Here is a 16411-nt window from a genome sequence, read left to right as displayed (position 1 = left end):
TGAGTTACCAGGCGACTCATTGTGAAGGTATTCACAATATGAGATATAATAAAAACAATGCTATTTTACAAGTTTGGTACTTCACTTACAAAAATACATGATGCAATGCACTAACTTTTTCGCGGGAAAGTTCATTAAAATTCTGCACTTTGTAACTACAAATAATATTATATAATATACAAAATATAATGAATAATATAGGCTCAAAATTTTGAATATCAAATAATTAAACATGTTGGAAAACTATAATTTTAAATAGTTTAAAAAGTGAAATTGCAAGCCAAAACACACCAGCAGGAGTGAAAAGGTTGCATAAGTGAGAATACTAATAAGCTTATAAATGAGTATATCAACAATGACAGCATTATGGTAATTTGATTTTCTATTTCTTTTGTTTTAATCCATATAAAAACTGAAAATGATACTATGACATCACCCAAAATATACAATGCTGTACTTTAATTACTGCATGTGTTTTTTTATTACTTTGCACATAGGCTTGCCTATTCATGGTAAGAATTCTCTAATTCACCCCTTAGTGAGTTGGAGTTGTGTGTTTATTTATTTATTTTTATTACGAATTTAATGATGGATCCTGAAAAATTAAATTAAATTTTCATAGTTTAATTGATGTTCTCCTAAGGCCAAACTTTTAAGACCAATTTTAATCATTCTTCACTTATGGCATATTGGTTACTTCAAGGCTTTTTTTTTATTAAAAGTGTGTTGCACCTTATATGGTAAGATGCAATGTGCAACACACACTTAAAACAACCCTATTCTTTCCGTTCATGGTTTTTAGCAACCAGCATGATATAAACTGATATGTGGTAATAATGTTTACAACAAAGACCAACTCTACCTTCACAGCAAGTTTCCATGTTATTGCATGATTTTCAAACATGTCATCGGTGAAAGGTTAATTTGAAAGATTAATAAAAGTTAAAACAAGAGACACTACTATTGTTTCATTATATAACAGCAGATGTCTCCTTATCTTAATACTCATAGCAGAACAAATTGCCTTTACGAGTTGCCTAGATATGGGGGGATTTAAAAGTTTTTTTCCCCAACATAGATCAAAAAGGTTTTTTTTTGAAAGGCAGTATTGCCAATCTGTCCTGCGATTGTGTGTTCACTTAAAATTTCAGGTTATTCTTCTTTATAGAAGGTGTTGAGGTGTGGAAGGTGAAATGAAGTTGGCAACTGTTGAGAGAATCAAGCACTGTGCAGTCATTGAGTACCTTAATTTAAAGGGAATGTTGCTGAAAGAAATTCATGTTGACATGGCAGCAAATATTAGTGGAATCTTGTCCTTAAAAACTGGGTTGCAGAATTTAAGCATGGATGAGACAGTGTTGAAGATACACCTTGCAGTGGGAGGCCTGTTACCAACCAAATGTGGATCCATTCATGAGTTCATCATGCAAGACCACAGAATAACATTTAAGCACATTGAGGCAACATTCAACATCTCCCACGAGCGAGCTTACAATATTGCGGCGATTGTTTTAGGAATAAAGAGGATTTCTTCAAGGTGGGTTCCTAAAGCACTGAATGCAGATCAGAAGCGAGAGTGCTGTCATGAGATTGGGTATCATTTTGTAGCTAATGAAGCTCTGTTTTGGGTGTGGTATGTCATTTTCATTGAAACGTGAGTGCACCTCTTTGACCCTTGAAACAAAAGAACAATTGAAACAGTGGAAGCATCCCCCTTCCTTGCCACCCCCCTCCCTCAAAAGTTCCGAATGAAGACATAGGCTGAGAAAGTCATGGCATCCATCTTCTGTGATGCAAAACGAGTGATCATGGTTGATTTCCCAGAACTAGATGCCAAGTACTATTCCAACCTCTTAAGTTGTTTCTGCAAGGAATTGAAGATCAAGAGGTGATTGGTCAAAGTAGTCATCTTGCATCAAGACAGTGCCCCAATACAGCAGCATTTGTGACTCGGGCAACACTGTGTGACTGTTGGTGTGAGCTACCACAGCATTTACCCTGCTCACAGTTTTAGCCCCATCAGACTATTTTCTATTTCCAGACAGAAATTTGATAGTGACAATGTTGTGATAGATGCAGTCAACAATTGGTTTGAGTCAAAATCTTCTGAATTTTGAATGGGTTACAAAAGCTAGCAGATCATGCCAGAAGGTATGGTGGCTCAAGGGAGGACTTACATTGAAAAATAAATGGGTTTTCACAACTTTCCAGCATTCCTTATGTGAGAGCATAGGGAGTGGGAAGAAAAAAAAAAGTTGTTTCCACCTTGATGCCAGCTTTATATGAAATCTATTATGAACGTAGATGCAAATAAATCATTTTTTAAATTATTTCTTTTTTTTTTAAATACTCCTTCCTTTGCCATGGGCCCCTGAGTTCCAAGCAATATTAGTGACCACAGTGCCTTTTCATAGTTAAATATTTTTCTCCTGAATTTTGCAAGTCTATTAACTCATGAGTATCAGAATTAAATAGATCTATGCAAATAATATAACCTAGAAAGGAAAGTACCTTTCTTTAACCTCCTTTTTTATTTTTAGTTAATACCTTCTCTTCGCTTGAGTCACTAGGTGGCACCACTCTTTTTTTCTTTTTTTATGTGAACCCCAAACACGAGAGGTATTAGAACCTATAGTACTTAGTACTGTGCTTGGGTTTGAGGTTAAGAAGACGAAAGAAGATATTTGCTGACATTGGACTTGAACTTCTGTAGATTGTAATTTTCAGGAAATACGTATGAAGGAAGGTTGTTCCAGAAAACGGCAGTTGAATGAATAAATGAGGAAGATGAAAAGTTGGTTCTGTGGGTTTGAAGTTGGACAGTAAATGGATGTTGGCTGGTGGCGGCACGTGTTCGTACTGTTCTGAAAGAGAGAGAAGGAATTATAGAAGCCAATTCAGAAGAACAGTGCCCATGGAAGTATCTGTAGAAGAGGCATGCAGCAGAAACAGTGCGTCTATGAGAAAGCGAGTGGAGAGACTCTGTTAGAGATGAATCATTAATTAACCTAACTGCCCCTTCTGAATGGAATCAAGAAGCCTGAGAGAGGTTTTGGGTGGGGCACCACCCCAGATGTGGGAACAATATTCCATGGCAGGGCGAATTTGCGATTTATACAGAGCTGTTTGGAAGAAAAGTAACGCTGAGAGCAAAAGAGAAAACCAAGTTTTTTAGATGCAGAGGAAGCAATATTTGTAATGTGCTTGTGCCAAGAGAGATTAGAAGTCAGGGTAATCCCCAAAAGAGATATATCATTTTGCCTAGAAATCGGAGTGTCACTAAAGATAAGCATAGGAGTAGAAGAATCCTTTTTGCGAGATATAAGACAAGACTGAGTTTTAGAAGGGTTGAAATCAACTAAGTTGTCTTTGCCCCACTGGAGAATTACCTGAAGATCGGCATTTAAGGAATTGGTAGCAGATTTTCAAGAAGTTGAAGCTGATTGAGCAGGACAAGGTTTCTCAAAATGGAAAGTTGAATGCAATGTGCTATCATCGTCAAAACTATGGATAGGATTTCCAGTCAATGGAAGAAGGTCATTGATATACAAGAGGAAAAGAGTGGGGGAAATAACTGAACCTTGGGGGACACCGGCATTAGCGGAGAAGTTAGAAGACAGAGAGCCATCTACCATCACCCTCAGTGAGCGATCAAAGAGAAAACTGGATAACCAATTACTAAAAACAGTTGGCAAACCATAAGATGGAAGCTTGTTTAGAAGACCTTTATGCCAAACACGATCAAAAGCCTTTGAGATGTCAAGAGCAACTACTTGTGTTTCACCGAACCTTTCCATTGAATTAGTCCATAAATGGGTAACATAAGCCACAATATCCCCAGTGGATCGACACTGACGGAATCCATACTGGCGATCATTGATCAGACAGAAGGTTTCTAGATAGTTTAAGAGTTGGCGGTTAATTGATTTCTCCATTACTTTAGAAAGAGTAGAAGTAATTGCAGTGGGACGATAACTGGATGGGAGGGATTTGTCACCCTTTTTAGGAACTGGCTGGATATGAGCAAATTTCCAAGCAGAAGGAAAAACACCTTTGGAATAAGAAAGTGAAAAAAGGCGGCAAAGAATAGGAGTAAGTTCAGGAGCACAGGTTTTGAGAACAATGGAGAAATACCATCAGGACCTGGAGCTTTCTTAGCATCAAGATTCATCAAAATCCTTCTGATATCCTTTTGACGGAAGACCACAGGAGGCATTGAATGGAGCGTGTTTTGAATTGTGGGAGGTATTTTACCAAGATCATTAATACATGAGCTGGAAGAAAAATGGGATGCTAGCAGGTCAGCTTTATCCTTGGCTGAAGTGGCAACAGAACCATCTGGTTTGGACAAAGGTGGGAGCAAAGATGGGCAAAAGTTGCGGCCAATAGCTTTGACAAGAGACCAGAATGCTTGGCTACCATTAGGGCAAGAAGCAAGTTTTCTACTCTTAGCCTGTTCAAACTCTAGTTTGGACTGATTAATAACTGCTTTACAACTGTTGCGAGCTTTGGTGTAGGCAGAAAATGAAACTGAAGAATTAGAAACAAGCCAATTACTATATGCAACATTCTTCTCTTGGACAGCCTTAGCACATTTATTGGAAAACCAAGGTTTAGATAAAGGACGAGATTTTAAAGTGGAGTGTGGGATAAGGGATTCCATTCCTGCAAGAATAATTTCACTGACACGATCTGAGCAAACGTTGACATCAGAAGTTTTGAAACAGTAATCCGACCAAGGAAAAGAAGAAAAGAAGTCTCGCAGGTCATCCCATTTTGCATTCTTGTAATGCCAAACAACACGTGGTTGGGAATAGCCATGAGATAAAGGTTCCATTGGAGAAGAGACAATCACCAAGTTGTGATCTGAAGTGCCTAAAGGACCTCTCACTTCGACCGTGTACTTAGAAGGGTTGTTTGTGAGAAAAAGATCAAGTGTATTGGCTGTATGATTAGGATTGTCCGGTATTCTTGTAGGTAAATGAACAATCTGTGCTAGGTCATTAGCAATTGCAAAAGCCTCAGCATCTCGACCTGCTGGGTCGGTGTGACTAGAAAACGGAAGCCAGCTGGAGTTGTGAAAATTAAAATCACTAAGGAAAATTACTTCACTGTTAGGAAAGTTGGATTGGAGAAAGTCAAGTTGCAAAGAGAGGAAGTCAAAGAGCTCCAAGTGATTAGTGGAGTTAGGAGAACGGTAGAGACAACAGAAGAATTTGACACAATGAGGTAGAGAGATTTTAAGCCAGAGAAGATCAAAGAGAGGAGATTCCAAATTGCCAAGTCTCTGACAGGGAATATCGGCGCACCTTTTTTCGAAAAATTTGGGGTCAAAAAACTGGATGCATCTTATACAGTGGTTGTAGATTTTTTTTTACTTGCATTTTCCACTTTTTCGCGCTTGTTGTCTTTGCGCTCATTGTTTCACACTTGTTACCGGTATATTAGGTTATGTTTTGCCACATTCTGCCCAGAAATGGCTCAGAAAAGATTTTCGTACAGTGCTGAATTCAAGTTAGGAGGAGTTGTATGAATTTTATGATGAATAAAACTTGAATTCAATAACTTTATGTAATACATTTTTTTTTCAAATTTCGGGCCCCAAAATTAAGGTGCGTCTTTTACATGGGGAAATACAGTATATCAGGCTTAATTTATAAGTTTGCAGATGATACAAAGTTTGTAAGGGTGGTTAATCACAGTAATCAGGGTATGCTACTGCAACAAGATCTAGACAAATTAAGCAGATAGGCTGAGATTTGGTAAATGAAGTTTAACATCAACAAATGCAACCCTATTCATCATGTGGAAAGCAATAATTCTACATTAACTTGCCAACTGTATGGTACTACATTGAGGTTAATGGAAAATGAAAAAGACTTGGGGGTAATTGTACAGTCGGATATGAATTTCTCTGTGCAGTGCAGACAGGCTGCCAAGACAGTTCATGGGGGTTTTGTCAAGGATATGCAGGAATTTTGACAACAGGAATAAGGAGGTGATTATCCCATTGTATAAGGCAGTGGTTAGGCCATATCTTGAGTTGTGCATAGATGTCTGGAGGCCTCATTTTAGAAAGGATGTGGATCTGGCCCATTAGTGGAATGTGGAAATGGAATTTTAGAAAGGATATGGCCCATTAGTGGAAACTATGTGCCACAGAAACTGAAAAACATGCTGACTCTGCTGGGATTCCTATTAAGGTGTTTCCTCACAACCCCTAAATACTTCTAATGGTATTATCTCTAGCTGGGATCTGTTCAGTGTCACTGAGAAAGAAATAATTAATTTACTTCAGAAACAAAAATAATACCAGCTACAAATTATTATTAAAAAAGATAATAAACTTACACCTATCAGAAATATTATTCATACCTTGTATACACCTAACTTACCCTGGTAGGTAAAAGCAGGTTATCTATTCTGTTGCATCCACTCCTACATTCCCAATACTGTGAGAAGTTGCAAGTGCCTAAAGTATGGCTGTGAAATGGTGTGCAGAGGACACACAATCCTTCTTGCTATGACCAGGCTTGGCAGCCTGGTCATAGCAAGGCCTGTACCCATTGCTATGACCTTCCAGACCTAGTTCAAAGTGATTATTTGGTAGTGGAAATGACCTATTCCAACTGTTTATTATATAGTAGTTTATTACATTTGGTCTAGTACTCCAGATGCCTCCCTCACTTCCAATTACTACCTTACACATTATTAATTTTTTAATGCAACTTAATTGCTTTTAAATTATTTAGCTCTGTTTATTAAAATCATACATATGTCACTGGTGCTATGTCTTAGGTTAATCGTGCTTAGCTATTATCTGATACTTTGCCTGTTTCAGTTTAATCTTTTTATCTTTTCCTTGGTTTACATTTGGCCATTTAAAGATAAAGCTCTTTCTGTCGTCCCCATCCCCAGATTTGAATTTTAAAGCTTATGTTATAAAACCCATAAATTTCAAGCTAAATATTTATTGAGAAGACAAGTTAATAGTTGTATCATCAGATCTTTTTTACGTATACATATTAGTTATGTTATATACCGGGTGTCTCAAAAATACACAGCATAACTTCAGGAATGAGTTCCTCATATGTAGAAAATGAAAATATTTTATATCAACATAGTTCCAGAAATGCTTGGTTCCCGAGTTATTAACCGGAATGTCTTATCTCCCGCAGGTGATTTCCTTCATCACAAGGTACTGACAGGATCTGGTGGTTTCCATTCTGACCATGTACTCAAATCAGGAGCAAGCAGATATGCACTTTATGTACGGTTTGGCAGACAGCACGTACCACGAAAGGTTCCTAGAACAAAGTTGTCCAGACAGGAAAACATTTGAAAGTATCTCGCCGCCTTTGTGAACATGGGACCTTTACACCTCATGCTGCCGATAGAGGACAACCAAGATCTACGACTCCTGAAGTAGAGGAGGTGATTTCGGATATTGTGCATGCCACTCCTGGAATCAGCACACGCAGAATAGCAATGCAACTGGCTGTTCAACGTTCGACTATTTGGAGAGTGTTGCGAGAACACCAACCGTATTCTTACCATCTGCAATGGGTACAGGCCTTGTCACCAGCAGATTACCCTGCGCAAGTAATGTTCTGCTAGTGGTTCTTGCAGCAGTGTGGTACAACTCCTCACTTTCCTGCCTTAGCGATATTCACAGATGAAGCACAGTTCACACGAGATGGAATCCAAAACTTTCACAATCAGCATGTATGGGCTGAGGAAACCCACATCAAATCTTCCATCACATCACCAACTGCGGTTCAGCCTCAACATCTGGGCGGGTGTTTTTGGTAATAAGTTATTTGGGCCCCACATACTTCAAAGCAAACTCACAGGGTAGGCGTACAGAAACTTTCTGGAAAACAACATGCCTGATTTCTTGGACGCCACGCCACTGATCATTCGTCAAGAAACACACTTCATGGACGATGGCGCTCCTGCACATTTCAGCCATCTAGCCCGCAATTACCTGAGTCGAAGGTTTCCTGGTCGGTGGATAGGTAGAGGTGGACCAACTGCTTGGCCTCCATGCTCACCTAATTTAAACCCACTAGATTTCTTCTTGTGGGGGTCATTTAAAGTCTTTAGTGTATTCGACTCTGGTAGCTGATGTGGAAACTCTGTGCAATCAAATTGTGGCAGGTTGTGAGACAATACGGAACATGCCAGGAATTTGGCATCGTCTTTGCTAGTCCATGAGACGTCGATGTGAGGCCTGTATTCAGGCAGGTGGACATTTTGAACAAGTACTATAAGATGATGTGAACAGTTAAGTGTCATAGACAGACCTTCAAAACTCGGAAACCAAGCATTTCCGGAACTATGTTGATATAAAATATTTTTATTTTCTATGTATGAGGAACTCATTCCTGAAGTTATGCCGTGTATTTTTGAGACACCTTGTATAAATTATTATAAAATAATAATATATATATATTTACTATAAATTTTAGTTTCATCTCTTAAATTTTGAAATTTTTTCTTTTTCTAAGAAATCTGGTCGTTGGTGTGCAATGCATGTACGAATAGCTTGGGAAATATATCACCATCAGCAGAAACAGCAGCAAGCTGAAGTTCACAAACCTGGAGGCCCTCCTTCTGTAGCAGCTGTAGCTGCAGCAGCTGCTGCTGCCAAACCAACAGCAGATCTCCTGAGGCCTCCAAGTCATTTATTTGCATCTCTACCCAGACCACATGATTTGTCGTTTTCTTCATCATTTCTCGGAGCTGCAGGTAGGATATTTCTTTTGTAATATATACTTTCATTCATTCATGTATTCATAAATTCTTTCAGCTTTTTTAGAAAGTTAAGGTTAGTATTGTTATTATTTCACTGAAAATGCAAAAATAATATACGAGGGGTATCAAAAAAGTTTGTACCCTGATCTGGATAAAACATCAGTAGGAAGATGCCGTTTTTAATATAAGTTATCTACATATTCAGTAACTAATATGTGAAATTTCATTCCTGGAATACGATTGACAAAGTGGAGTATTTTGCAGTGATCAAGTTCCTGCATTTGCAGAGCAAGAAAATTGACGAAGAAATGAAAGCTTTGTCTGGACAGAATTGTCCATCCTATGACACTCTAAAAAAGTGGAAATGGGAGTTCCAGTGAGGTCGTACAAGTGTCTTTGACGAGCCAAGAAAAAGGAAAGCTATCAACATCCACAGACAGTGAAACGGTTGCAAAGGTTGAGCAGCTGGTGCTGAGTGACAGACGTGTGACAATTCATTTCAGCGCAAATGCAGTGGGAATTAGTTAAGGTCTGCCCACAGCATTTTATATGACCATCTTCACATGTGTAAGATCTCCGCATGATGGGTTTCATGATTGCTGACGCCATTGCAGAAGCAATGTCAAATGCAATTTTCTCACCAACTGTTGGATTTGTGTGCAGCTTCTAACTACTGCAGTACCCTTCCTATTCTCCTGACCTAGCACCATCAGACTTCTTGTTTCAAGAAATGAAGAAAGCATTAGCATTAGTAGAGGCATTTGATGCAAGAAAGCAAGCTTATGCAGCATCAGCCAAAAAAAAAAATAAAGTAAAATAAATAAATAAAAAATAACCACTTCCACTTCACCCTTCTGTTCGTTCGAAATACCTGTCCAGCTGAGCCTTAAACTTATTTAGGCTATCAACTTCCGTGTGTGAACTCCGCTTGGATTTGTCTCAGGAAGTCATCAATGAAGTAGAATCATGGTTTCAGGCAAAAAGTGCGGATCAAGGCATTAAACAACTGATCCATAGATGGGGGAAAAGTGTTATTATACGTGGAGAGTACATAGAAAAGGATGAAGGTTCTTGTGAGGTTTCACCTTTCTAGGGGTATTATTTCTACTTAAGGGTATGAACTTTTTGATACTCCCCCTCGTATTACCTAGTTATAAATAGCAAGAATTTTGTTTTTAATTTGTTATATTTTAAACTTGCTCCAAGAATAAAATTATATTGACCTCCTCTGTTTACCTTTATATAATTTTATGGGTTGGTTCTCTACAGTCCACCTGCATTTTGAAGGTAGTTTCAAATAGTGTGTCCATTAATATACAAATTAAGTGTATGAATTGTCTTCACTATTTTTGCAGAATGTGATGCTTTCCTTATCTGGGTTCCCAACTAATATTCATTTTAATAGATGGTAATATAAAAATAGCTTTGAAAACTTGAGGAAGAAATTACCTTTGGCTTCACTTGTCTGATTTGGATTTACAGAAGTAAAATTGAATAAATTCTTGGAATTTAGATCTAAAATGAAATTGATTCAAGTAATGCATAAACATATGTGGAAAATATTATTTTATTAGAAGAAAAGTAATAGGCTTTACTGATTTTTAAGTCGTGATTTGATTTTTTTACAATAACACCATAATAAAAAAAAAAAAAAATGCCTGTTTATATTTAACTGTTTCTTATATGTATTACTTATGTTGAATTCTACAATGTTGGGTTTTTTCTGTGGTGGCAGTGATGATTTTATATTTTTGCCAAATATATATGTATTACATAATTGAGTGCCATTCCAGTACTATAGTATGAATTTTGTTTTTAATTTGTTATATTTTAAACTTGCTCCAAGAATAAAATTATATGGATCTCCTCTGTTTACCTTTATGTAATAGGCTTTTCTGATTTTTAAGTCGTGATTTGATTTTTTTACAATAACACCATAATAAAAAAAAATGCCTGTTTATATTTAACTGTTTCTTATATGTATTACATATGTTGAATTCTACAATGTTGGGTTTTTCTGTGGTGGCAGTGATGATTTTATATCTTTGCCAAATTTATATGTATTGCATAATTGAGTGCCATTCCAGTACTATGGTACGAATAAGCTTTAAGTGCCCCCTTTTCCTTCCCAGTTTGCTATGTTTGTCAAAATAAGGTGTAGGTTATATCTAGACTCTTTTTGCTTTTGTGGATATTATATAGGTCCAAAGCAGGTATTAGTATTGCCATTGCTCATAGTTCAAGGAAGCCACAGGCTTTTGTGATACCAGCCAGATAAGAAAATACAATTTCTTATCTGGCTGGTATCAGTTTCTTCAAACTGTCAGCCTCCACTACTTGCAGAGGCAATTCCAGTAATCAGATACATATTGCACTCCATTGCAATATGTATTTGGGCCTCAGAGCCTAAGATTACCAAACAAATGATTCTATCCATGCCGTTACCTTTCATCTTTTCCCTTATAGCCAGCGAGTTGCTGATTACTGGAATTGCCTCCGCAAGTAGTTGAGGCTGACAGTTTGAAGAAACTGATACCAGTCAGATAATAAATGGATAGAATCATTTGTTTGGTAATCTTAGGCTCTGAGGCCCAAATACATATTGCAGTCCATTGCAATATGTATTTCAGATTGAGATTTCTTTTGAAAGATCCCGTGACAACTTACTGTTAGGGTTAAGTGTGTGTGGATATGTGGGTTTTTTTTTTTTTGTATATTAGCATCCCTAGCCATAGGCTGTCCCCTGCATGATATATATATTGTACAAGGGACATTGTATGATAAATTTAAAACAGTACTATTCAATAAATGTGGATAAGATTTATTTTGGGGTGAATAGATTACATGGAGTAGATGGATTAGGTTGGTAAGATCAGCTTTCTCCTCTCTCCCTTCTCCCCCTGAAAAAATTAGGATATTTTTCTTTTAAAAAGTGTCTATAATTAGTATTATTTTAAAAGTTTTCTCCTGTTTTCAATTAATAGATGTAAAATGGCTTTGTAGAATTTGAAACTCCAGTTACTTGCAGAAACAGGCCATTCATCTGAAAATGCCACCTTTTGAGTGGGTGAAATCTCTCTCTCTCTTGACAGACCCACAACAGTGAAAGTCAGATCAGGTTAATGATAATCATTCCAATCCGCTTCTTCATCTCAAAAAACAGCAACACAGACAATTGAATTCTTTTTTTTAAAAAAAAAAAATCCTCCTACACAGATGAACATTGATAATACACCTAATCAAGATAGATGAGCTGTTTGATATATATGCTGAACATTATTTTTATTAATTTTATTATTAAAATCTGCTTTATTACCTTATTGGTGCATCCCCTGAACATCCTGCAAGCTAGACGGGTATGCACTATCAACAGATCAAATTACAAAAGTACATACAGAACACGGCTGGATTTCCCATTAGGTACAGTGCCTAGAACCTACGAAAGAAGGGGAAAAAAAATAGGGAAGAAAATGTTTTCAGACGTAAAAATAATGTAACTATAAAACTTCAACATTATATTTGAAATTAAAAAGAAACGAAATTTACAATATCATCAATATTGTAGATTACTTGTAACATTTCTTAGCATTACAAAAGGTTTTTGCTTCTGATTTTCATTGTAGAAAAGTCTTTAATAACGTCTTCTGTGTATTGAGAACAAGTAATATCATTCTTGATACACAGAAGTACCAACGATGATAAGCAATCTTGGCTCATAGTTGAGCATACACAGTTCTTGATCTGCTTAAGTTTCGAAAATGAGCACCTTCCTTCAACATTTGATCCAGCTATGGATAGATAAATTCTTAAAGCTATATGTACATTTGGGAAACTAGTAATCAGTTTATCTTTTATTTATGCCTTTATTAATTCTGCCACAGACGTTTTGTCCTTGTATAGTGCTGAAAACAATAAGAATTCATCAAGAAGTCTACTTCTAAGTTGGAGGAGTAGGTGTTGACTAATGCTGTGGCATTGGATTCAATTCCTTCTTTTGACATAGATTTATGTATAAGAAAACTGAAGGTATCATGCAATGTTACTGTATGCAGCATGTAGTTTTGTAACTTCTACAATATGATCAAAAACTTGATCATATTGTAGTATGTCTACAATATGATCAAAAACTTGAATTTGAAATGTATCTTTTGTACTTAGTTCTGCTGGTAGCAATTCCTCTGGTGTTTCATGAAACAGTTCCTTCTTTTTCCACTTTCATATTCTGTAATCAGAATTTGAAATGAATTCTTTAGCTATTTTTTCTAAATCATCAAATTTGTCTTTGACTCGAACATCAATCAAATATTCCAGAAGAGCATCATATAATTTCACAATTATGCATAACTCAAATCCAGGCTTGAATTGCTTGATTCACTGTTTTTTAGATCTTCCCAAATGATAGTCATCATCATCAGCCATTTTCAATCCACTGCAGGATGAAAGCCTCTCCAGCAACTTTCCAGTTCCTTCTGTTTTAAGCACTGGCCATCCATTTACTACCCACAAACTCATGAATTTCATCTATCCATCTCCGCCTTTGTCTTCCAGGTTTTCTTCTAACTCCTCTTGGGTACCATTCTGTTATTTTCTTAGTCCATCTGTCATCATGTCTTCGAGCTATGTGTCCTGCCCAAGACCATTTTAGTTCTTTAATTTTGATAAGAATGTCCTTTACTTGATTTTGCTGCCTAAATCATGTGTTTCTCTTCTTATCTAACAGTCTGATTCCCAATATAATTCGTTCCATTCTTTGCTGTGTAGTTCTCAGCTTCTCTTCCATTCTTTTGGTGAGTGCCCAAGTTTCACTTCCATAAGTCATGGTGGGGAGTATACATTGGTTCATTATTTTACGTTTCAGACAAACTGGGATATTGCTCTTTAGTATGTGACTATATTTCCTGAATGCTATCCATCCAAAATTTATTCTTCTCTTGACTTCCAGCCATTTATCATTATTACAGCTAATAACTTGTCCTAGATAAGTATATGACTCCACCTTTTCAATTACTGCATCTTCAATCATTATTTCTCTTTCTGTGGCATACTTGTTCATCATTACTTTTGTTTTAGCCATATTCATCTTTAGTCCAAAATCCTCACTAACTGTGCATAACTGATTAATATTTTCCTCTAATTCTTTGGGATCGTGGCTTATGACCACAATTTCATCTACAAATCGTCAATTTGTATGGGCACTCTCCATTCACATTGACTCCTTTCTGCGACCAGTCTAATCTTCTGAAAGCTTCCTCAAGGGCAGCAGTAAACAGCTTCGGAGATATTGTGTCTCCTTGTCGAACTCCTTTCTCAATTTTAAATTTCCTACTGTGTTTGTCTAGTCTAATAAAGGAGGTAGCACTCTCATATATTTTCTTCAAAATCATAATATGCGGGGTATCTATGCCTTGTCTTTCCAGTGCCCGAAACATTGCCTTATACTGTATGGAGTCAAATGCCTTTTCATAATCCACAAATGCCAGGCATAATGGTGTTTTATATTCATTTGCTTTCTCCATTAGATGTGATATTACGTGAAGGTGATCCATAGTTGAGAATCCTGTCCTAAAGCCAGTTTGCTCTTTCGATTGATTCTCATCAAGTATTCTTTCTAATCTGTTAATAATGACCCCTGTGAACAACTTGTAGATGTGTGATAACAAGCTAATCGGTCTATAATTTCCAATTTCTGATTTATCTCCTTTCTTATGCAGCAAAACTATGATTGCATTAGTCCACTGCTTAGGCATCACACCTTTTCTAATGCACTTTGTGAAGAGCCTTGCCAGTTTTTGTGTTGTCTCTTCCTCCAAATTTTAACAATTCTACAGTAACTTCATCTTCCCCCGGGGCTTTCTGATTCTTCATTTTCTTCAATGCATGTTCTACCTCATCAGAAAGAATATTCGGTATGTCGTATGTGTTGCTACTTTGCAATCCATCTTCCCCACTGCTGGCATCATTCCCTCGCTTCTTGTATAATTCCCTATAGTAGTCTTCTGCTATTTGAATTATGCCTTCTCTGCTGTTTATAAGTACACCATCACTATTCTTCAGTTTCAGTATCATTTGTCTTTCTGTATTACTGCTCATGGCTGCTGATTTATATCCTTTGTTTTCCCTTAATGCTTGTTCTACTTTTCTTGTGTTAAATCTTCTTATGTCCTCTCTGAGTCTCTTTCTAATGGCTTTGCATAACTCAGTATACTCAATTTTCTCCCTGTCAGTGTTTTTCTTGCTCTTCATTTGTCGTCTTCAATTCATCATGACAAGTGTTTCTTGACTAATTTTTTCTTCTTTGGATTTCTTTTTCCCTATAGGTTTCTTGGGCTTTATCACTTCCAAAAAGTTGTAATATTCCTCATCGATATCTTGGTCCTAAGCAGTCTGCAGAAGCTCAAACTTGTTCTTAAGTACCAGTACATACTGCTTTTTCTCCTCCTCTGTTATCTCAAAGACCTTTGTATTATTTTACTCGAGTCAGTTTTTTCCTTTCCTACATCTATATCGTGTACATCTTACCATTCTGTGATCACTTCCAACATTTACCTTATTCAGGATGGTAACATCATTCACAATATATCTTCTATTAGTGAGGATGAAGTCGATTTCATTAGTTGTTAATCCATTTGGACTCTTCCATGTCCACTTTCTGTTCATTACTGACAGTGCTTGAGATTCTGCAAATTCCACAAGTCTTTCACCTCTTTCAAAATTTCCTATAGTTCCCCTTTCTGCAATGTTTTGTCTTTTTCCTACCTTAGCATTGAAGTCCCCCATAATAATAGTGTAGTGGATTTTCTGCTCATCTAGAAGACTCAATGTCGGTGTACATTTCTTCAACCTCTTCATCATCATCATGGCTTGATGTTGGTGCATAAATCAATGATAGTCATTAACACTATTTCTAACCTGTTTGGTTTATTTATCGAAGCCTTCGAATTCTGAGATATCAACAAGTTCTGCACGAATTTTAATGTAATATTTTTCAGTGATCTCGCAGCTTCGTAACATGATGATCATCTTGTGCTGGATAGATTTTTGATCGAGATTGTATCCTCCATCATACTCAATTAATATCATCTTTATGGTGAAGCTGGAAAGAATGTGTAGAGCGACTGTAAAATGCCAAAAAAATTAATGGCAGCCAAACAGTTTTCTGCAGATGTGGTTCCTACTAGGGCTTCTTTCCCAGGAATCTAAGTTCCCACATGTTTTTATTGGTTTTTTAATTCCCAGAAAGTTCCTGGGAACTTTAAATTGTCTTAAATTTATTTTTTTAATATAATGATATGAGATATTGGTTATGGATTATGATAAAGTAATTGCAATTCCAGGCATTTCATCCATCTTCAAGTAACACTTGGCAACTTGCACCATGGTTGCCAAGTCTCTTGCTTGGTGTATTACCAAATCTACCAAGAATTATTATCAAATTCTCAATTTTATTACCAATTACTTGGGGGGGGGGAAGATATATATAAATTGAATTGAATTCACTGTGCTAGCCGCAGTCCACACCGCATGCAAAACTGTACACATAGTACGTTCTAGTACGTATTGCGGTATCCTATGATACATAAGCAAACAGGAATGCTAAATGTTAATCAGTCTTACTAATAGAATAAGATTATTTAAATGAATTTGACTTTTTGTA

At 36.7% G+C, this 16411-nt stretch overlaps 1 protein-coding gene across 1 annotated transcript in view; it reads left to right on the top strand.

Annotated features, from left to right (window-relative positions):
• The window catches only part of LOC150085776 (uncharacterized), a 1040408-nt gene that overhangs the window by 935629 nt on the left and 88368 nt on the right, over positions 1-16411 (top strand). The window contains exon 13 of the mRNA XM_090374246.1: positions 8511-8751. Coding sequence (XP_090230372.1) covers positions 8511-8751 — 241 coding nt within the window. The remainder of the gene's footprint in view (positions 1-8510; positions 8752-16411) is intronic.

Source organism: Mastigoproctus giganteus, chromosome 5 (genome assembly GCF_048544385.1).
Source record: "Mastigoproctus giganteus isolate SK-2022 chromosome 5, ASM4854438v1, whole genome shotgun sequence".
Classification (NCBI taxonomy): Eukaryota; Metazoa; Arthropoda; class Arachnida; order Uropygi; family Thelyphonidae; genus Mastigoproctus; species Mastigoproctus giganteus.
This window is presented reverse-complemented; position numbering and strand designations above follow the sequence as displayed.